This window comes from Ovis aries, chromosome 5 (genome assembly GCF_016772045.2).
Source record: "Ovis aries strain OAR_USU_Benz2616 breed Rambouillet chromosome 5, ARS-UI_Ramb_v3.0, whole genome shotgun sequence".
Taxonomy (NCBI): Eukaryota; Metazoa; Chordata; class Mammalia; order Artiodactyla; family Bovidae; genus Ovis; species Ovis aries.
In genome coordinates, this window is record NC_056058.1 from 93393501 (window position 1) to 93416338 (window position 22838).

At 41.8% G+C, this 22838-nt stretch overlaps 1 protein-coding gene across 1 annotated transcript in view; it reads right to left on the reverse strand.

Moving 5' to 3' along the window:
- The window catches only part of PCSK1 (proprotein convertase subtilisin/kexin type 1), a 52334-nt gene that overhangs the window by 27304 nt on the left and 2192 nt on the right, over positions 1-22838 (reverse strand). The window contains exons 2-8 of the mRNA XM_004009088.6: positions 21519-21623; positions 17436-17546; positions 15128-15274; positions 13069-13145; positions 6846-6934; positions 3465-3637; positions 2217-2429 (exon numbers count right to left, since the gene is read on the reverse strand). Of these exons, the coding sequence (XP_004009137.2) occupies positions 2217-2429; positions 3465-3637; positions 6846-6934; positions 13069-13145; positions 15128-15274; positions 17436-17546; positions 21519-21623 (915 nt within the window). The remainder of the gene's footprint in view (positions 1-2216; positions 2430-3464; positions 3638-6845; positions 6935-13068; positions 13146-15127; positions 15275-17435; positions 17547-21518; positions 21624-22838) is intronic.

A 22838-nucleotide genomic window follows, 5' to 3' on the forward strand; every position in this document is an offset into this window, starting at 1 on the left:
ACTGTGAATTTTTTTTTTTTTTTTCTCTACTGAGATTCCCAAATGAAATGCTGTCTGTAAAAAAGGGACTGTTTCAGAATCGCTGTGAATCATGCTGGCCCATTAATCATCAGGTCCATTGTGTTTGGCCTGGCATATTTAGAAATTTTGCCTCATGCCCAATTCCCCATTACCTTCAGATTGACATTTGACTGCCTCTTCAGCAAAAGGAAGTTGTGCTGATTTTGGCCACTTGAACTACTTGCACAAAACGTGTTGAGTGTGTTTCGCTTGCACTCACTGTTGATGTCTTCTGATGGCCGGGAGTTAGCATCATGTTTTTACTTTGAAAATGGCGAGTTTTTCAAATGAAAGTGTGCTAGACACAGATCAGGGCTCAAATTCTAAACCTGCCACTCAGCGGATGTGTCCCATGGCAAGTCACTTGGTTGTCCCTGTCTGTCAAGTGAGGTTGACATTTCTTGACTCATATTCTGAAGCTGAAATGAGATCCTGTCTGTGAAAGCAAATTTTCACACAATGGCATTGCACGTAAGGAATTACCCGGGCTAATTTTAGCTTACTGAAGAGGTTGCTGAAACGAAGGGAAGAAACCCAAAAGACTTCCAATTAGTCTTCCTTAAGGACCACAGTATTGTTGGTTGAACCAGAAGTTGGGCCAAAGGATTGCTAGCAAGACACCCACCCAGGCTCTTGCACTGTGATTTTTAGCTAGAGATTTCAATGTGTGGGAGGGAAGTGTAAAAAAATAATTTGTTCCATTATCACCTCCTTTAGCTTCCCACTTGGAGTCACTGAATATCTCCAGTGATAGTGGCTCTGTTCCTCTGAGGGCTACAGAAGCAAGTTTGCCCTTTTCACCTGCTGACGTAAGTAAGCCCCCAGAGATGACTGTGCTGAGGAAAAGGTTTGCGTAAGACAAAGGCTGTGTTACTGCAACTGTCTCAAATAGAAGCCACCAGCTGTCTCTTCTATGGCTGGTGTACCTAAAAAGAGGGATCTTTACGAAGATGCAAATTCTTCCTCCTTCTTCAGAGCAGAGCAGCTCAGATGAGGTCTGTCTATGAAATGGTGACTCTGAAATGGACAAGAGGCCATTTTTTTTGAAAAGCTACTCTGGACACCCTTGGGTTTATTAAGAGCTGGAGGCTGTGCATGCAAGCTGGACACATGTCTCATAGGCTTCTTTCAAAGGGTCTAAGTTATCTCTGCTGTCAAGAGTCCATGGGTAGAATGTCACTGTCTCTCTGAGTAATTGAAACTACCAGAATGAGAGGGAGGCCAGGGCTTCCAAGTTGAGACCCCAGTTTTACTGTCTTAACTAGAGTAGGTTGCAGAGTGATCCTGCATGAAGATCTTAATTCTGACAATTGTGTTGAGATGTCATTAATATGAATTTTACACACATTCCAAAGGCTAATTATTAGGGGGTTGACCCACAGCCTAATTAGATCTTGACCTATTATTTTATTAAGATCTACATGCTTTAGCTAGTTGATTCTTCTCTGTGTCAGGAGTTAAGTTTGAGGCTTTCCATTTTAAAATTAAAAGTGCCTCTCTTTGTTCTCAAAGCCCCCGAATGGCCCTTCATCATCGTGCCCTTGAAGGGAAATCCAATAATTGCCCTTGGCAGTCTGACTCATGGAAGAGAAGGCACAGCCAAGCGTGGGCTGGAGATGCTCTCTGAGCATATAACCTTCCTAAGCTGCTTATTCGGATGCTGAGAAGTTCACCTCAGGGGAAACTTAGGCTGTTATTTTCCTGTAGGTCATCCGTTCTTAGGAGACATAGCTGGTGCATGCTCCATACTTTTATCATCCACTAAAGGGCAAGTCAGGCATTCTCCCTGCTATTAAAGCATCAACAAGTACCAGGGTGATAAGCCCCCACAACCCTAAAATCTCCTTTAAGGCTGTTTGCAGGGAGGCATTACACAAGCTGAAGAGCCATTTGGAGTCTCGGTCATTGAATGACAAGTTGGTGGCTTCTCAGGGCTGAGTTTAGACATGACCGAGGGGTAACAGCATCTTAGCAGATGTATCATTATCCCTGAGAGAGAAGACTTCCCAATACACACCCACCCTTCAGGTGAGTAACGTGTGAGTCTCCCCAACTGAGAGAGGAAGCTTAAGCAAATCCATCTGACCCAAGGATCCTTTGGAAGGCGAACCGTGCTCTCCTACCTAAGCAGAGAGAGGCAGACAAAAGCAGCTTACAATTCGCTGGTCAGTGTAGTCCCCGCTGCTGTACGAGGTGGCCAGCGTGGAGGAGCACTTCTCTGCGTACCAGGGGGATAGGCCTTGCTGCGAGGCACTGCTGATGGAGATGGTGTAGATGCTGTCCGTGTACCCATCACAGTCACAGTTGTCTCCCTGACGCCCCCCGTTCCCGGAGGCCCAGACGAAGATAGAGCCCTTTCCTTGTCTGCCCTAAAGGAAAAGCCAAAATTTACCATGTCTGTTATCATCTGCTGAGATCGCTGTCATCTCCTAATAAAATCCCCGAGAAGTATATAAATGCATGCATGAAGTTCTCAGAGACAGAAATTTGTGATCAGTTTCGTCTCCAGGTCCTCCAGCAGGAGGACTCTCCCGAGACTGTGTGTTACAAGCCCCTGGTGGGCTCTGGCGTGCTGGTCCTCCTCCATCCTCCTCTCTGGGATGGTGTGAAGTGAGGACTTTTCTTTTCTTTTTTTTTTGTTTTCTTTATTATGTGGATTCATAATCTGGCCTTTAGCACTCATTCATTATTATTATTATTATTATTTTTTTTTTTTGGCCATTCCCTTGGCTTATGTCACTCCATTTGAGTCTTTGAACTTCCTCTCTTCATTTCTGGTTGAATCTTCTGGCTGACTGATAGCGTGACAAAATCAGGCATTATTCAGATCTGCTTTGCAGCTGCGTTAAAAGGGACTCTTCAATTGAATGGAACTCGTCAAGGCTACTCTTTCTATGGTTTTTCAATTTGTGCTCTCCGAAGTTTCTACTTTTGTTTCATCCTGTGCAGAACTGGGCCTTAGAATCTTGGCAAGGATGCCCTCAAACCCAGTTTTAGAGCAACACAACCAAGGCACAAGTGTCCACCAGGCACGTGTAGAGAGGGAGGTGGCACGTTCCTGAATTAAAGGGTGCCTTTTCAGAGTATCTGAAAGAAGTCTGGGGAGTAGTTTACCTAGTGTAGACATTCAGAAGCAGCCGGAAAATGAGAAAGGACCTATCCAGAGTACTTTTAAGTAAATATTCTAAGAGGAATGAATATCTGTTGAATGTCAGGCCCAAATGGGGAAAACATTAACTTCCATCCCTCTGAAGAATGATTTGGCCCCTAAATGCAGCTCAAATCATTAACAGCAGCAAGAGATTCACAACCATTTCTTTGCACATAAGCTAAGCGTTCTTCCCTTCTTTTCCTTTTCCAGTGATCAGGTTTCATTTCACTTGGGTCTGTGTTAAGCATCTCACCTGTTTGACACCATATTCAAAAGCCTTCTGGGCCAGTCGGCCAGGCCCCTCCACAGTTTTCCCATCATCGTTAGGGCCCCAGCTCGCACTGTATATATCCACATGCCCAGGATTAAATCCAATTGAGCTGGCTTCAATAGCATCGGTCACAATGCCATCTAGCATTCTTATGCCTGAACAGCAAAACAGACAAATACAAAATATGTTGATGTCAGTGTATGCATGCAGGATGGCACAAGGCTCTTAATATTTTATTCTTCAAAGGACTCTCCAAAGAGTCAAAAACAGGGTAACCATTGTATGTCCCAAATGCCTGTGACCCAGCTGCTAACAGCACCATGGGAAGATACAAGTCACTGCCTCCAAAAGCTTTCTTTATCTGCCCTTTAGAGGTAACTATTTGTGCTATGCAATGGGCACGGTTGTTGTCAATTATAAAAGTGTCATAGGCATGTAGACACTGCTGTATTTAAAATGGGTAACTGACAAGGACCTACTGTGTAGCACGGGGAACTCTGCTCAGTGTTATGTGGAAGTCTGGGTGGGAGGGGAGTTTGGGGGAGAGTGGATACATGTATATGTATGGCTGAGTCCCTTTGCTGTTCATCTGAAATGATCACAACATTGTTTGTTAATTGGCTATACCCCAATACAAAATGAAATGTTTTTCAAAAAGCTAAAGTATAATCAATAAGAATAGAGGTTTATTTTTCCACTGGGGAAAAAAAAAGTCTCCCTTCCCCCTGCTGACCTAATAACCTGAAAATGATGGGATAGTTTTCAGGAAGAGGCATCAAACAACCCTCTGTCAACATGCCTGCTCATGGCTATACCATGAACGGCTGTGGCCCAGCCAGCGCTTTACAAAGGGCTCTGTATGGGAACCCGGGCAGCTTGAGAAGACCTACCTACAAAAGGAGACTAACAAATAGGGAAAGAACTCCTGTTTCTAAGCACTGATTAAAAATAACCCAGAGGCCATTCTTTTATGTGTTTGCTAAGAAACATTTGCAAAGGAACATGCTTCCTTTTCTCCTAAATAATTTCAAGGATGAAATCATTGCCGTGGATTTCACTCCTGAGGGGGAATCGTTTTTCATCAGGAGAAGGCAGATGCAGTGGCTCATTGTGCTTTCCAACAGGCTGTCACCCATCATCAGACTCATGGACGCAAGAGCCAGGAAGGCAAAAGCAGTTTAGACAGATATCGGCAGCTACCTGGTTATTGCTGGCTTCAGGCTAATGATGAGATGGAGTGCACGGCCTTAGGTTTTCACACTACTGTTTACGATGGAGCATGGGTAAAGGAACGTGGAGCTGACATGACGAATAGAAGTCATATTTTTTTTTTAAGAAAATTGTTTAAAATGCATTTTGGGGGGAAAAAAGTCCCAGCTTTACTCTTTGCTAGCTCTGTGATCTTGGGCAAGCCACTTCTTTGTGCCTCAGTTTATTCAACTGTAAAATGGGTTTGATCACAATGGCACCCCACTCCAGTACTCTTGCTTGGAAAATCCCATGGATGGAGGAGCCTGGTAGGCTGCAGTCCATGGGGTCGCTAAGAATCGGACACAACTGAGCAATTTCACTTTCACTTTTCACTTTCCTGCATTGGAGAAGGAAATGGCAACCCACTCCAGTGTTCTTGCCTGGAGAATCCCAGGGATGCGGGAGCCCGGTGGGCTGCCATCTATGGGGTCACACAGAGTCAGACACGACTGAAGCAACTTGGCAGCAGCAGCAACATGTGCATTGAGGATATACTGTATGCAGCTACTATTACACAGGCCTTAAGTGTGTGAACTTATCTATCCATATGAGAACCATTTGAGGTGGATGCTGTAATTTTTCCCAGGGAGAGAGACTGAGGTCAGAGAGGGACAGGGACTTGCCCAAGGCCACATGGCTTGCAACTGGGGAGCTGGGATTTGAAGCCCAGAAATCTGTCACTCAGCTCCATCCTGTTAACTTCCAGGATGTGGATCCTGTCTTGGGAGTTAAATGATGGACACACAGTAGGTGTGTTTTAGTTTCCTTGAGGATCTTGTTTCTGATTCCTCCTCTGTAAAATGAAAGGGTGAGATGATTTTCTCACAGACTATAGCTACTTTGTTCATCACGCCTTAGAAAGTGCTTTCTTTTTGTAGGTGATTATGTAATTTGTGCTCCTGCCTTCGTTTTCTGTAGATTAACGTGTCACTTTGACAACACTGGCATCAAAGGATTCAGGAAAGACCCCTAAAACCTAGGAGTATGTGCTGTGTTAGTGAGAGATGCATTCTGTATGCTAGGATGTATATTTATTTGATTTCTGAAAAGGATTACAAAACTACATTCAAGGTATGCTCATGTAGAGCTTGAAAGAGTCTCACCTTCGTGGCCATATTCTACAATGAATCTTTTTTGTTGTGGTTTTAGAAAACAAATTAAATGCAAAGTTAATAGTGTATCCATGAGCTCCAGAGAAAGGGCTAGTGTGAAGAGAAGAGGCAAGTGCTTTATTCTCTCTGACCCCCTGCAGATCCAGAGGAACGTGGATGGCAGCAGTGGGCTCCCTTGTCTTCAAGTTGGTGTCTGCCGACTGACATGGCGGCAGGAGGCTGAGGGGTGAGGGGAGAAGGAAGTGCTCCTTTCAGGATCCTCCCTGCCTCGAAGCAGCTCTGCTGTTGTGCTCCAGGCCCCAGCTCTTGTCCTATGGCTGTCTCGTGTGGCCACAGCTTTCTCTTCCCAGTTTCCATGACTACTTCCTCCCATGGCTCCACTAGGTCTGAAGGTGGTAACATCTGCTTACAACAGTCACATGGCTGTTCAGTTCCCTTGAACTCTTGTAAATAGTTCCTTTATCAAATTGTGCTGATGGAACTTACCATATGCTTACCCATAAAGACATTGAAACAACCAGAGATGCTAAATTCTTGCTACTACAGATAACCTTTGTCTTCTTTCTGTAATACATATGCATTCTTTTTATTTATTTTTTGACTGTTCTTTGTTGTGAACTGAAGGACTACAGAACCCAGAGGCAGGGAAAGTCTTTGCCTAAATTTACCTTTTTCCTTCTGTTCTCTTAGCCAGAACTCAGTAACAAGCCCTTCTAAATCAGAACACAGAGAAAATCAGATATGCTTTGAAAGCTATTCAACATTTCCATCCTCCCCCTCCTCCCCCAAAAGAGATGTATGGGCTTTATTCAGGTATCATTTTCTGAGAACCCAGATCCATTGATTTGCACATTTCAAATCACACTCAAGTTCTGTAGCAAATTTTGCATGGGGTTCACTTCTTCCTCTGGTTGTTGAAAAGTCCCCTCAGCCCACCCCATTTACACCAGTTTACACAAGACTCAAAGCGCAAATCTACGGGAACAACCCTCTGCTTTACCTCCAACTTTGGAATTGTATGCAACTCCGACCCCACACTTGTGATTATTTGCTTGCATCGCAATTTCTCCTGCACATCTGGTCCCATGTCTGAGGATGAGAAAATAGAATTTATAAAATGTAAATGAGGGCAAACATTTGTTTCGCATACAAATCGATGGTCCATGGATATACTACTTTTTGTCAGCCTTGTTGCCAATTTTTATCCCATCAGTGTTAGATGACATGTAGATAGGTGAAGGGAACAAGTACCTGAGCCCAAGTATATGAGTTTAAATTCTAGCTTCTGCCACTAATTAGGGATATGACCATGGGAAAGTGACTGTTCCTCCAAAAGATGTGGTATCCCACGAAATACTAAGTATGCAGAACACTTAGAACAGTGGCTGGTATACAGAAAGAACCAGGAAGTGTTAGCTATTAATACTTACTATGAGCAGCTCTGACAGTTTCAGAAACCACATGAAGGAAATGCTTTCGGTCCCATGTTTTTGGTGTTGAAGTGACCCCTTCCCTCCCCCCTCACTGGTGACTTCCTTGGATCAGGTTAATCTGGACCAGTCTTAGGGGGATATGTAGAACAGAGCCCCCTCTCAAGCCCTCCTCTCCTCTTCTAACCATACACCAGACTAAAACATCCGAAGGTTTCCTGGTCCCAAGGGGATTTCAAAATTTTTAACAAGGCACTCCAGGCTATTTGGGATGCCAGGGTGCTCCTGCAACTCTAATTGGGACCAGCAGCCTGAACAAGACTAGTTTTGCAACCAGACGATGAGGGTAATTTACGACTTCAGAACATTTGGGGGAAAAGAAAATCCATCTCTTAAACAGACCAAAGTCTACTGTTAAAGTATCATTTCTGAAATTCTAGAGATAGTGATTGTCTTTTCCTGTCACCTTCCTGACCTCAGGAAGGTCAATAAGCTGAGGGAACTTTAATGTGAATTTGGTTGCTTCATGCCTTTATTCCATTGTGAAAGCTCCCAGGAGCAGCATGAAGGCTGTGGACGCCTTTGGAGGAGCCGCTGACCACATATGCTGACACAGAGGGAAAAGAGCAAGGGTTAGGTCTGAGCAAATGTCAGCCAGCTCCTTCTGATTACTACTCTACTGGACATCTATTAATTTAGGCCAGAATGAAATAGAAAAATTCTTAATTGACTGGTCTTTTAAAATAAACCTGTTTCACTTTTCTTTTTTTACCTAAAATACCAAAGATGATTTCCTGGTCTCCTTCCACTGAATGATGACCTCCTTTATTTTAATACTGAATAGGAGTCCTAAGTCAGAACAATGCAATTCACAGTCTTCCCTGATGAAGCAGGCACCGACTTCTTTTTGGTTTTCCAGCATTTTCCCTTTTGGGGAAGTAACCCTCAGCCACTCATTGTGAGTCTCTATCATGAGATTTGTCCTCCCAGACAGCTTTCAAGAACTGATGCTTTAAGTTCCATGTGAGCCTTGTGGATCTTGCTATGAGGCATTCTCTGTTGAGAATGAAGCTAAGTAGAGGTGAGCAGCGCTAGGAGATGGAGATAGAGTAATAGGTGTCCTCAAGGCATATTATTTGAGTTTCTGGATCTTGCCATGCTTGCAGCTGATCATCTCTTGGGTAAAAAATATTTTAAAATCTCCATTTTCAAGTTAGGATTCTCTCACTTGCAACTGAAGCTGTCCTGACCAATATACATTCATTCTCTGCAAAATGCATGCATATTGAACATGAAGAAGGCATCTTATGCTTCTTTGGGGGCTTAGCCCTCTCTACCTTTGTAGAAGGGAAAATTTAGTTGCCATCTTCTGAGAAATATGCTACCAGAAGTCACCACCACCTGAATTTCTGTTCATACAAAATGGAAGACAGGGTCCAAGATAGCAAGGTCTCCAGGTGGATAGATAGAGCTTACAGAATCAGCCTGTGGGCAGACATCTCCAGCACTATACCTCTGTCCTAAAAATGATGCAACATGACACTACCCATTATTTATCTCTCTTTACATGCTAAGGACTATTTTCTTTAAAAAATGTAGGATCATGTACAAATAGGAATTGATATCTTTCCCTCCTCTTATCCTCACTTCTCACCTCCGTACCTTGAGAAAAAGAAGACTTTATCAAAGTGCTTCCATGTCATTCTTTTTAGACATATGGCTTTCTTCCCTTAAATCAGCCTCTGGGGTAAAAGCAATCTCTATTATCTTAGAACACAGTGGTTGTAACTGGCATTTAAACACATTTATTTTTGAAAAATTATTTCAGATGGTAATTTAAAGACTACCATGGCGCTTGTTAAAATATCCTTGCCATATATGTTACATAGCTAGAAAAATAATCTGAAATTTTGGTTGAAATATTGATTATAAATTCATGCTAGATTACTAGTAAGAGTTACCTGCACTTTTAAGATTTTGTTATTTAGTGATGCATCTCTTGATTTGCAGAGAAGAATTCAAATGCAGCTTTTATTAACTTCATTTACATAGTAATAAAGAACAGCAGCAACACAGATAGTTTGGAGAGATAAAGCCCTTGGAACTGGGAGATAATAGGTCTCTAACTGCTATGATAGCCAAAACAAAATGGGGCAATTCATTTTCTAAACCTAAGGGATTTATTTCTGACACTATGCTGGAAGGGTAACTAACTCTATTTTTTATTGTGCCTTTTGATAAATGATGGGGATGTTAGCTTTTTTGTTGGTGATCAAGAGGACCCTGAGATATAGTTGCTTTTTGTGTAATTTTCAAATAGCAGATTCTGAATTGGCTCAGAAAATTGACTTGTCTCTGCTTCTGCTCTTATCAGATGATATTATTCTTGTCATGCTTTTTTCCTCACTGAAAGGAGTTCTACCTTAGTTGCTAAATGAGAAGCCTTAATCATCATTATCATAGTACATGTTTAACTTGTTCTATGTACCAGACACTATGCAAGTGAATTATATATATAAACCTATTTAATCCCCACAAATCCCCAATGAAATAGGTACCATCATTATCTCTTTGGTTGTTTTTCAGTTGCTCAGTGGTGTCTGACTCTTTCTGACCCCATGGACTGCAGCACACCAGGCTCCCCTGTCCTTTACCATCTGCAGGAGTTTGCTCAAACTCAAGTCCATTGAGTCGGTGATGCCATCCAATCATCCCGTCCTGTGTCATCCCTTTCTCATCCTGCCTTCAGTCTTTCCCAACCCCAGGTCTTTTCTAATGCGTCAGCTCTTTGCATCAGGTGGCCCAAAGTTTTGGAGCTTCAGTATCAATCCTTCTAGTGAATATTAAGGATTGATTTCCTTTAGGACTGAGTGGTTTGATCTCCTTGCAGTCCAAGGGACTCTCAAGAGTCTTCTCCAACATCACAGTTCAAAAGCATCACTTCTTTGGTGCTCAGCTTTCTTTATGATCCAACTCTCACATCCATACAGGATTACTGGAAAAACCATAGCTTTGACTATACAGACCTTTGTCAGCAAAGTATGCCTTTTAATATGCTGTGTAGGTTGGTTATAACTTTTCTTCCAAGGAGCAAGTGTCTTTTAATATCATGGCTGAAGTCACCATCTGCAGTGATTTTGGAGCCCAAGAAAATAAAAGTCTGTCACAGTAGAAGATAAAACTAGTCACAAAGAAGTTAAATAATTTGCTCACGGTCACTCAGCTATTAAGCGAAAGATCTAAGAATTGATCTAAATCTAACTGCAAAGTCTGTGCTCTTAAGTGTTTGGCTATGCTACCCTAACCCTATACTATGCGCATGGCCCATGGTCTGCTATGCTCTGGAAGCTCATAGTTTTCAGGCACAAATTAAATAAAATTGTATAGGCTGCTATCTTGGGGTCTTTGAAACTCTGTGAATTGGCTATCATCAGTACCATGAGTTGCAAGTCTCTTTTGTTTGGCAGTGGGAAAGAAGGACATCTGAGTTCCCCTTTTCACAAGTACAAAACTCCAAGAATATCGTTTCAACCAGGTATTCACCTATCATGCATCTGCCACATGAATCATCACCCACGTTGGATCCTGGACCAGACCCAAGGCACACTGCCTAGGAAAGAGGCTGGCCTGACCCCTCCAGCTAAGTCTCCTCAGCTGAACCCATGTGGGTGGGAGCGGATTTCCCTCTTAGTCTTGACCAAGGGAAAGGAGTGAGAGTTGTCACTTCTAGTTCATTCTAGGAAGAATGCCCTTTTCTTCTCAGCACTTATTGCCCATTTCCTTAGGTTGTTTCTTTTAGGAGAGTAGGTAAACAGGGATCTTGTCACCTTGTTTTGAGACAAAAAAAAAAAAAAAATAGAGGCAGAGGTGAGTGACTTCCTCAAAGCCATCCTCCTTTCTGGTGATTGGCAAAGCTCTCATTGCCAGCCAGGCTAACATTGCAAGGTACTGCTGTAAAAGGATAGAAGTTCCTCCCAGTCCCACACTGCTCTCAGTCAGAAATATGGCTGAACATTTTTCTGGGGGAGTCCTGCTCTAAGTTTCTGGGACATCCCACTTTCCTCCAAGCCCCCGCCCCCCCCCCTCCCCACCTCATGGCTCCTATTGTGTTGTTACTGGTATATTCTAGCCTCTAGGGCTGCTTGTGGTTGACCCCTTTAAAAGATAAATGCTAGAAGAAATAAATGGTACTGAAGGAAAGTAAATGGTACCTCCCCAAGCCTCCCCTTTCCCCCGAGGGAAGAAATATCCACCCAGAAGTTGAAGCCAAGTCCTGGAGCTCCAGACTCCCTTCCTGGGGTTTGTTAGCCTTCTGGAGGAGGAAAATCCAATGTAACAGCTTTCGGTCAACAGTACCACACCAGCCACGTGGGAATTCTGAGACAATCAGGGAGAAACTGGGAGTGAAAGTGAAAGCGAGAAAGAGAGAGAGCTGATTGACCCAAGTTGGATACTAATCCAAGAGGGAGGAAGAAAGGACAGGGAAGTACTTTATATGACAGCCACAAAGAGCTTGTCCCTGCCTGCTTTTTCCCCCCACTTGTAGCCGTGCTCATTTTGCCTTGACCTTCTCTTTTGGTGTGAGTTTCTTTTGGGTGAAGCAAATGAAAAGCAGAGTGAAATGTCTCTTTCAAGTCTGTGAGAGATGTCTTTATGCATAAAGATGAGTTTTCCCATGGGCATGGACACGGGGCTGTGTGACTAGAGGGTGAAGTTCCTTTGGGGCTAAGAAAAAAGGTTAAAATGTCTCCTGCCTTTGGGTCTTCATTTGCTTTGTTGCTTTGCCAAGTCTGGCTCTTAGCCTCACTCATTACCCAGTGGATACTATGGAGAGTTAGTTTAGGAGTCAGAAGATGTCCTTTGCCTCTTCCTTTTAGCTTTAAAATACCCAGAAGAAACTCTGGAACAGACTAATTAGCCCAATGCCCTGAAGACTGTGATGGATTTGAGTGCCAAGCCTGACGGTATATTTCTCTTATCTGGTGCCTTGCCATGCTCTTCTGAGGGGACTAGTGAGCATGGTTGTGGCTACCATAGGAAGTCGTAGGGATTTGTTATTTTGGCCATCTGTATTTCTCTTCGTGGCTAGCAACAAGCTTGTTGCTAATAGTGAAAGATTCATAGAGGAACTAGGCACAATGGTAATGGAGTGAAGATTTTTATTCTTTAATGCTTTGGACTGAAAGCAAATAAAACCAATGAATCCTAAAGGAAATCAGCCCTGAGTATTCATTGGAAGAACTGTTGCTGAAGCTGAGGCTTGAATAAATACTTTTCCACCTGTTGGGCAGCTGACTCTTTGGAAAAGACCCTGATGCTGATAAAGACTGAAGGCAAAAGACTGGGGCAGCAGAGGATGCGATGGTTAGATAGCATCATCAACTCAACAGATGTGAGTCTGAGGAAGCTCTGGGAGATGATGAACGACAAGGGAGCCTGGTATGTTGCAGTTCATGGGATCTCAGAGCTGAACACGATTTAGCAACTGAACAACAACAATAAATGTCCCAAATATTTCTTCTAAAGCCATAGATATTCAGTAACATTTTGAGGGGAACATTTCATAGTATAAGAAGAAAGTTTAATTGAAATATAGTCCTGTAAGCCAAAAGGAATATAAAAATAGAAGCTTCTGTTTCCTGTTTTAAAAGCAACAAAATGTTGTAGTATGGATGGTGTACATGAGCATTTTCTGAGAGCAAAAATGTGGATCATATTTATAGTGTAATTTTCTCAAATAAGATGAAAGCATTTTAAAGCACTTACCCCACCCCCAAATCCACATTTACTTACTTGTTCTCATTTGTGGGATCATATCGGGGAAATGGATCATGGTCATTATCGTTAAAATCATAGCTGGCCTCCGGATCCTAAAGAGAAAGCAAAAATAACACTGTACCATCAAAAAAAAAAAAAAAAAAAAAAGCAGTGCTTTCCAAGTCTTCTTCAGTTCAGTTTAGTCTCTCAGTTTGTGTCTGACTCTTTGCGACCCCAATGAACCACAGCATACCAGGCCTCCCTGTCCATCACCAACTCCCGGAGTCCACCCAAACTCATGTCTATTGAGTATGTGATGCCATCCAACCATCTCATCCTCTGTTGTCCCCTTCTCCTCCTGCCTTCAATCTTTCCCAGCATCAGGGTCTTTTCAAATGAGTCAGCTCTTCGCATCAGGTGGCCAAAGTATTGGAGTTTCAGCTTCAACATCAGTCCTTCCAATCTATTCCCATCCTGGCTGATGGCTTGAGACTCTGCAGTTTAGAGTTTCTGGCCCCATTTTTGATCATTCATCATAGCCAGAAACCAGGCAGAGATGACGTGCACAGAGAAGTGAGCCAACAATTCTCAGTGAATGTTTCCAAACCTATAGAATCTCATAGGCTATTAGAACAGGAGGAGTCAGAGTTTATTTGGTTCAACCATGTCATTTTCCAAATGGGAAAATTGAGATCCAGAGAAGTGGAATGGTTCAACTGGCTGTAGAGCTAGTTAGTAACACTTTGACACTCATCTTTCCTAAGGATACAGGTGCAAAGAGCTGTCTGTGGGGTGGGGCTCAGGTCTACAGTGAGCTCCTTCAGCCACTCCAGTTACACTAAATAGACTTAAAACAGACTGCTATTCTCTGTATTTCTCTGCTGCTGCTGCTTAGTCACTCAGTCACGTCCTACTCTTTGTGACCCCATGGACTGTAGCCTGCCAGGCTCCTCTGTCCATGGGATTCTCCAGGCAAGAATACTGGAGTGGATTGCCATTCCCTCCTCCAATAAAGAAGGCTGAGTGCTGAAGAACTGATGCTTTTGAACTGTGGTGCTGGAGAAGACTCTTAAGAGTCCCTTGGACTGCAAGGAGATCCAACCACCTTTTAATAATTGTGTCACCACTAGGGCTGTTCTTTATGTTTCTCTGTCTTAATAATTGCTAATTGTTTTTGTCTCTTCTTTTCCACCCCATTTCCTTTGTTCTTTAGCTTTGGAACGTTGGTTGAGTAGAAAGGCTGGGATAAAAACAGGAGGTAGTATTCAAGATAAAACACAGATCTGTAAATCAAGACCTGAAATATTTTTAATTCATTAGTTTGCTGGGTTTCAGGTGTGGCTCATTGGGTCTTCGATCTCTGATGTAGCGTGTAAGAGCTTTTAACTGTGGCCTGTGGAATATTCAGTTGTAGTGTGCGAGCTCTTAGTTGTGGCATGTGGGATCTATTAATAGTTCCTTGACCAGGGATTGAACCCAGGACCCCTGCTTTGGGCGCATGGAGTTTTATCCACTGGACCATCAGGGAAGTCCCCTAAAGACCTAAAATATTATGGAGAACTTCATAAACAAGTAAATAATTTACTTACTTCCCATTTTTGGTAAACTTTTCTCAGCTTGTTATTTTTGCACTATGAAGTACATGCTCTGATTTGCATGGATGGAGTCACATTCATATAACTTCACAATGTGAGAGCTATTGACCCACAGGGAATGTGAGGAGGATGACTGTGCAAATGACCTCAGACGTGAGGCTTGATCTGATTGCTTTCATGTCTCTTAGTACTGAGTGGCATAGAATTTGAATGGCTTTTTAATAATCTAGCCGGTGTAAGTGCCTCCTCCAACCACAACACACATAACTTTTGTACAGTTCTGGCTTCAATGAATCCTTTCAAAGTCTAGTGATACAAAAGAAAGAAAGAAAGAAAGAAATTTATGTGCACTGGCAGAGGGGTGAAGGAAGTAACTAAAGCTTGGCTCATCAATCCCAGGGCTCACTCAGAGCACCTCCTGCTTGAGGGAAGTGAAGCCCTAACTGTATGTCTGTGTAGACAGCTCCCTAAGCTGCAGCAATAGGAGGGCTTAGACTCACATAGTTGGCATAGATGTCTGTGTGGTTCCACTCCAAGCCATCATCCAGTACAGTGATAACAACGCCTTTGCCTGTGATGCCTTTTTGCCAAACAGGTATCACATGGAGATCCAGCTTGGGCAGGGTTGCAGTCATCCTTGTATCTTGCTGGTAAAAAAGAACAAAGAAGCGTTGGTAAAATCATAATTTGTTTGCTGCACAATGAGAACTGAAGCTCCAGTCTTGAGACCCATCTTTCTTTTTCCTGGGGTCATTCTATTCTTTAGAAGCAGACAATTAGGTGAAATAAAAGACAAAGTTGAGGGGAGGACCAAGTGAATCATCACAGTTCTGCTCTTTTTCCAGTTGTTCCAATGGAAAATCACTCGAAAAGATGAATCACCCTGTGCCCCTTGTCTTTGAGCTGTGTGGCTTTGAAGAAGTTTATCCCTAAGTTGCTTTCATTTATAATTACATGCTCAAGCTTTTCATCTACTGAAGCTTTATATGCTGCCCTAAGTTTCTGTCTCCCCCAAATCCTAAACCTTCACTGCCACATTGAACATACTTTGTTTTGTCTGGTTCACAGTTACTCGTGGATTTTTTATATATATATAAATTTCTAAAAGAAAAAACAGAACCTGGAATGCCCGCGAAGCTGTGGTCTTACCAGGACTTGGAATTGAACTGCCTGTTTCCAAATATGAGTGATTTAGGGAGTCAGTATCTGTGAGAGGTGATTTAGGATTTTTTTTTCCAGGTAACTTTTCTGAGAGTTACAGTATGTGGGGCTGTAGGGAAGAGAAATTGGACAGCAAAGGAATACAGATATGAGCACATCCCCAAGCATTCAAGAGAGATGCATTAGAAGAGAGCCAGGTTTTTAGTGAAGGGATCAACAGGAAACTTACAAATGACAGCAATCAAAAGTATCAGTGAATGCATTGCCCCCTGGCTGATGCCCATCAGAAAGAAGAGGAGCAAAACCAGAATTTTCTAGGCCAACATGAAGCCAAATCCCGGGAGGCTGGAACTGCACACAGATTGTTGGCCAAAGCCAGAGAAGGACTCTCTGTCAGTGGGAGGAACAATCAAAGACTGTGGCTGTTAAGAGTATGGTCTCTGGAGCTATGAACTATGGTCCCACCACAAGAATCATGTGATTTGGGGCAAGTTATTCAACTTGCCAATGTCTCTGTTTCTTCCTCTGTTAAAAGGGAATACTTATTATATGAACAACAAAATGTTGCGTGAGAGCTAAATGAGTTAATTCATGTCAAACAGGATAGTATTAATATTTGGCACATGGTAGATGCACGGGTGTTAATGAGTGTCTTCTGCAGTAAGCAAGTGTCGCTTAGGTTAGGAGAGTTTCAAGAGGAATTGATCTCCTTTCCTGTCCGTTCTGCAACAAGGATGTCTAGCCCTCAGCTTATGGCTCTCATGAAATTTTATCTTTTACAATATTCTCGACAATAAGCACGTCTATTCCCATGTGTTACTACAGTAGAGGCTTAATGTGAAAACAGAAGGGAGAGCACTCTGCAGGCAGGCAGGCAGGAGCATGCGCAGTTTCTCCACTCACTGCCCACCTTCCTGCAAGGATTTGGTAAACGGTCTTCAAGGTAGACTAAGTGTGTGTTAGTTGCTCAGTCGTGTTTGACTCTCTGCGACCCCATGGATTGTAGCTTGCGAGGCTTCTCTGTCCATGGGATTCTCCACGCAAGAATACTGGAGTGCGTTGCCACTTCCTTCTCCAGGGGATCTTCCCGACCCAGGGATCGAACACATCTGCACTGCAGGCAGATTCTTTACCGTCTGAACCACCAGGGAAGCCCCTTGAGGTAGAACTGGTTTGTAAGTCTAGACATTCACAGATAGATGCCTTTTGCCTTTCCTCATGTTCCTTCCTTTAGCCTAGTTCAGAGATTCTCACCTGGGAGCATGTAAGAATTATCATTCAGGGCTATATATACTGAATCACGTTCACTGTCCTCTTCGGGTAATTTAAAGGGTTCTCAGGAGTAACCTTGAGCAGGTCTGATTTTTGCCATGAATGCTGTTTTGCAACCCTACCCTTACAAGACCCGATTCTTCCGTACTTATTCCAGATAAATATAAGGAGACTTCCTCTTGTAGAAGCTAAAGATCTGTGTTTTCAGACGTTCTCACACAGAGCCAAACAGAAGATCCAGATCATGGAAGGTCCCATTCACCCTGATCTCTGGGTAACACAGCCCTGTACTGAATTATCTGTTACTTAAAAATATCTATTGTTCAGAGATAACAAGTAGCCCAGGGCCTATGCAGTCCTCATGCAAGTACTTACCAAGTACCACTGCTGATTCCACATCGGATCGTTGAAGAGATCTAGTGCTGAGTCTCTTAGAACTGAACGTTTACTTCTTTCTTTTTCATACTGTTGTTCTGCCCATATCACCTACCAGGAGTTTCATAGCAAGAAAATCAACAGTTAAACAGCCACCTCTGGTATAATCATCTTCCCTCTAACTAGCTCTAGTATTCTCTCCATCAGTGTTTTCACCTGACTGCAGATCACACTGGCAGCTCAGTGAGAACAAGGGCTTGCCCTCTGCGGAGATCACCATTTCCTCTATTATGGTAAAGTGTGCCTTTACGAGGAGGAGAAGTAGTCAGTGAAGTGATGGTTCCCTCAAATTATTGACACTGTGATTCCAGTGGAAGTAAAAGTTCAGCCTGCTTTCATCAGCAAATGGACCATAATACCCGTTTTTATATTGAGGTTCCAGGGTTCCATAGCTGAACATTTGTCCATTTGCACAGAATGAGTCAACAAGCTAAGAGATCTCAGAGACTGCTGTTATGTTGCTCTTACAGCCTAATTTCTTTCTTTATTCACAAAAATAGAAATTGCAGATGTGACAAAAGACGAGAAAGATGCTGTGTCTTTGCCGATTCAAAATCCTGGCTCCCCTGTGCTTCAGCCTTCTGCTTAAGAATATTTAATATGAGAAACAGATCTGGGATGATGGATGAGCCCTGCTGACCATGCACACTTATCATTAATTTCATTTCATGTATTATGCAAGGAGATCTGACAATACAAAAATTACCTTTCCAACATTTATAGCTTAATCCTATTACACTTGAGGCCCCAAGAGGTGAGGGACTGCCTTGTGGTTATATTCATTATGAGATGCTACCGTGCTCTGAGTCTGCTGAGCAACATGACTGTTTTCTACCCAAAACATATCCTCTCTTTCGTACACATGATGATAGTCCAGTGTGTGAGAGGATATTGCTAATGTGAGAATACTAATGAGTCAGATCCAAAAATAAAAACTGAGAAATAAGTTGCAGCTAAAGGATAAAACCGTCCAGTAAGACCATCCTGAATTTCCAATTAGAAAACATACTGCAAAACTATTATAAACATTGGGAGGGACTTGAGGGTTGAAAATTAGTCATTATAATTTATTTTTAAAGTGCCTGTATTTTCAAGCTTAATTTTTTTGGCTCAAAATACCTCAATGCTTGGAATATACTGCCTGCCATCTGAGTTGGTTTTTGGAAGCTGGCTGCTAGAGAATAAGTACTAATCTTTGAGGGAAAGAGTCACTTACAGTTAGAGGTTTCATTAACAGACTTACGGATAGTGTATTGGTACACTTCAGAGTGCTAATTTGGAAGAATATTATCCCTATCAAAAAAAAGAGCAATAAAATGAAAATCAAGAGCATTTTTTAAAAAGTGGAAAAATAGAAGAGGCACTCTGCCATCTGATCAGGTAAACAACCAATTGGTGGAAACAGAGTTATGATTAATGTCATTAACCCCAAGTCTCATATTAGTCTCTGTAAGAGCAGACCAAATGGAAGAGAGCAAATTGTATATATAGTAAATATCATGTACTTACGGAGAAGGCAATGGCACCCCACTCCAGTACTCTTGCCTGGAAAATCCCATGGATGGAGGAGCCTGGTGGGCTGCAGTCCATGGGGTCGCTAAGGGTCGTACATGACTGAGCGACTTCACTTTCACTTTTCACTTTCATACACTGGAGAAGGAAATGGCAACCCACTCCAGTGTTCTTGCCTGGAGAATCCCAGGGATGAGGGAGCCTGGTGGGCTGCCGTCTATGGGGTCACACAGAGTTGGACACAACTGAAGTGACTTAGCAGCATCATGTACTTAATGGTAAATAATCTTTTGGGGACTTAATGCCCTTTGAAAAGGTCATTAAAAAGCATCTAGTCCACCTTCCACTTCAAGCTTCAATGGGTTCTAGAATTTTTCCTGAAGTTAAATTATTCTGGGGATAACTTTCATAGGATTATATAGACTCCCTTCTAATGAAGTTATGCTAGAGAGTAAATTCTTAGCTCTTCTTCATTGTTTTGCGATTTCTCCCCCAAGTCAATTACTAAGGAATTACAAATCAATTATCTAAAGAATAGAACTGGGCCATCTGTTCATTTTAGTGAGATACTTTGAATAATAACAGTTATATCTGCTTCACTCTATCCAGTTTTCTCCTGTGAAGATGAGAAGGGAGCTCAGTTTGACTTCCTTGTACATTGATGTCAGGCATGGATTTAGGCAGACAAGGAAATAGTTCTTGTTTTTTTGTCCAAAGACTAAGCCTAGCTAGAGTACTGGAAGTTGTCATACTTTCAGAGTCCATATACAATTAACCATCTGCCCTGGGACAGTGAAGGGAAGATTTTATTGGACAAGAAACTTTAAAAGTGATGTTAAGGGCCTCTGCTTAGGTCTGTCCCTTCTAATCCATTCACTTGAGTAGAAGCCAGCAATGGTTGTTTCTGAGCTGCAGGTTGCTGCCCATGGTCCTGATACAATGTTCTTGGTCTGGGTTAGGTTGCTGCTTTCATGTTGGGACACTGGTAACCCAGGCCCAGTCATTTCCTACTCTCATAATTTGTCTTCCTTTTCCTCTTCTTTAAAAAATTCTATCAGATGCAAAACAAAGTAGCAAATTATTTTACAGCGATTGTGAATTCCATGAACTTTCAACAATTTTAGCCCTGTTTTGTCACTTTTACTTTTCTTTATGGGAAGTTGAACATGTATGTTTTATCTCTCACAAAGCTTTCATAATTCTTGAGAATGTCCTAAGCAACAGAAATCATGTATGTAGATATCAGGCTTCCCAGGATAAATTTTCATCAGTATGGCATATTATTGGGAAAAGGCAAATTTTTCTCAAATTTTACTTAAAATTTTTATTTCATATCAGCCTTTCTATTGATGTTTATGACCTCCAAAACAGACTTCAAAAAGACCCTGAGGGATGGGATGGGGAGGGATGTGGGAGGGGGGGTTTAGGATGGGGACCACATGCACACTCGTGGCTGATTCATGTCAATGTATGGCAAAAGCCACTGCTGCTGCTGCTGCTGCTAAGTCGCTTCAGTCGTGTCTGACTCTGTGCGACCCCATAGATGGCAGCCCACCAGGCTCCCCCGTCCCTGGGATTCTCCAGGCAAGAATACTGGAGTGGGTTGCCATTTCCTTCTCCAATGCAAGAAAGTGAAAAGTGAAAGTGAAGACGCTCAGTCCTATCCGACTCTTAGCGACCCCGTGGACTGCAGCCTACCAGGCTCCTCCAGCCATGGGATTTTCCAGGCAAGAGTACTGGAGTGGGTTGCCACTACAATAGTGTAATTAGCCTCCAATTAAAATAAATAAATTAATTTTAAAAAATCAAAGGTACATTAGATATACATGAAATTAGCCCCACACTTTACCTGTGTTCATTCTAGACTTTCCCTGCTGGTGCCAAATCATTGAATATGTATACAAACCAGAATAAAAGGAGATCAAATACTCTGGGTCAGATAATACAATACTTATGGAAACATTTGCCTATTGAAGATATCGATTTAAAACTCTCTCAAAAACACTAGTTCCCTATCTAACCAAATCAGATAGAAACAGCAGAATGTATTTTCAGATAACACTGAAATGTTATTAAGAATGGAGTTTCTGTATTATATTTGTTTGGCATCATTACATTGGATATCAAAATGCTTGGTACATAGATAGATAGCCATATAATAAAAGGATGTTGATTGATTGTATTGCCAAACAGTTCATTAGTGCTGCCACTTGATTCTCAGGATTCATTTTCCTGCTCTTAGACTGAATTTGTGAACTAGTGTTATGTAGTTCATATATATGTGTGTGTATGTGTGTCTGTACGTATATATACACATATACCATAGCGAACCAATTAGATTCAGTTATTATTAGGTGCATTTATAACCCTATGGAAATGATAAGAAACATTACAGATAAATAATTGTGAGAACAAGAAAAAAGAATAATACTCGCTTTTGTTCTTGTTAGCAAGCACAAAGAAAGCAGATAAGTCAGATTACTGGCTTGAAGACAAATGTACAACACTTACACGATCGTCGTCAGACAATCTCTTAGTGATGTGAAGGGCACTCCTTCGAGACCTCTGAGGATGGTTTCTGTGTTTGAATAAGTAGTGATTTTCAAGTGATCCAATCTATAAAAGAAAAAATTAAAATAAACATCCTCTTTCCAAAATAAGTGTGTATAGGTCAGATTGAAACCCAGCTAAGTTGCAAACAGGCAATTTTTATTAAGTGCATTTCTTGTACTTGAAGATAACCTTTTTCTTTATGAGGAAGACAGTGTTAGAAGCCTTCCCTTTCTTCTTAGTCTGTTCAGTGAGATGAGCTTCCCAATATTATCACTTGGGGTCACAGCATTCTTAAGGGCTGATGATGCTTCTGTCTTTCATATTTCAGAGAAACCACATTTTCTTTTCTAGGTGATGTTATTGTGTAGAAAGACATTTCTAAAAAATATATTCACTTTATAAAATGTATCCTGTCAGAGAACGATACTGTGTAGAAAGAAGGAAAACTCTTCGGTACTATACATGTGTAATGCCACACTCAGCTAGAACAATTTGTTGTTATAAAATACAGCGATTGAATCCATAGTGATGATTGTTATAAGCTACTAGTAATGACTACTTGACTTTCCAGTAGTTCAAAGCTTTGAGCTACATTTAGGACAGGTATTCCATCTTAGAGTGTGTAAATTTCTCTAGATGACTATTAATACATTTGGTATCAATACAAATGGTCCATTTAGAGCTAAGTTCATTATTCTTTTAAGATAATTTCCCTTTATTCCAAATAGTATTTAATTTGAACCTACTAAATTCTGTAGATGCCCTGTATTTTTTTTTTAAATCGAAACAAGCAATTGACAATGGGTTATTTGTGAATCTGCTATAAGCTTTACGTGGAGTTGGGGAGAGAGAACAGCAGCCTTAAGAAAGATCACCAGTGCTTAGCTCTGTTTCTACTATCAGTTGGTTTTGCCTTTTGTCATCCCCTCCCTATCCTAGCTTTATCTTGAGGCCTTAAGAAGTTCAAGATGGTGATGCATCTAAGTGTAAACAAAGGCAGAAATAAACAGAACCAGGAAAACACCATCGGTCTTTTATAAGGAATTATTATTTTAAGAACATTTATTAGTAATGTCATTTAACTGGAAATATGTGTATACAAGTCATATGCAATTTTAGGTAGATTTTCTCACTCTTTTCTAAAGTTTCTTGTAACTATGCCACCCCTTCCTTGAAGATCCTACCAACAGTACTGATTTACTATTATTTATTTGTTTATTGGGACTTGTGATTTTAAAAAGCAGTTCCCACAATGAATGGTCTGGGTTTTGATGAATG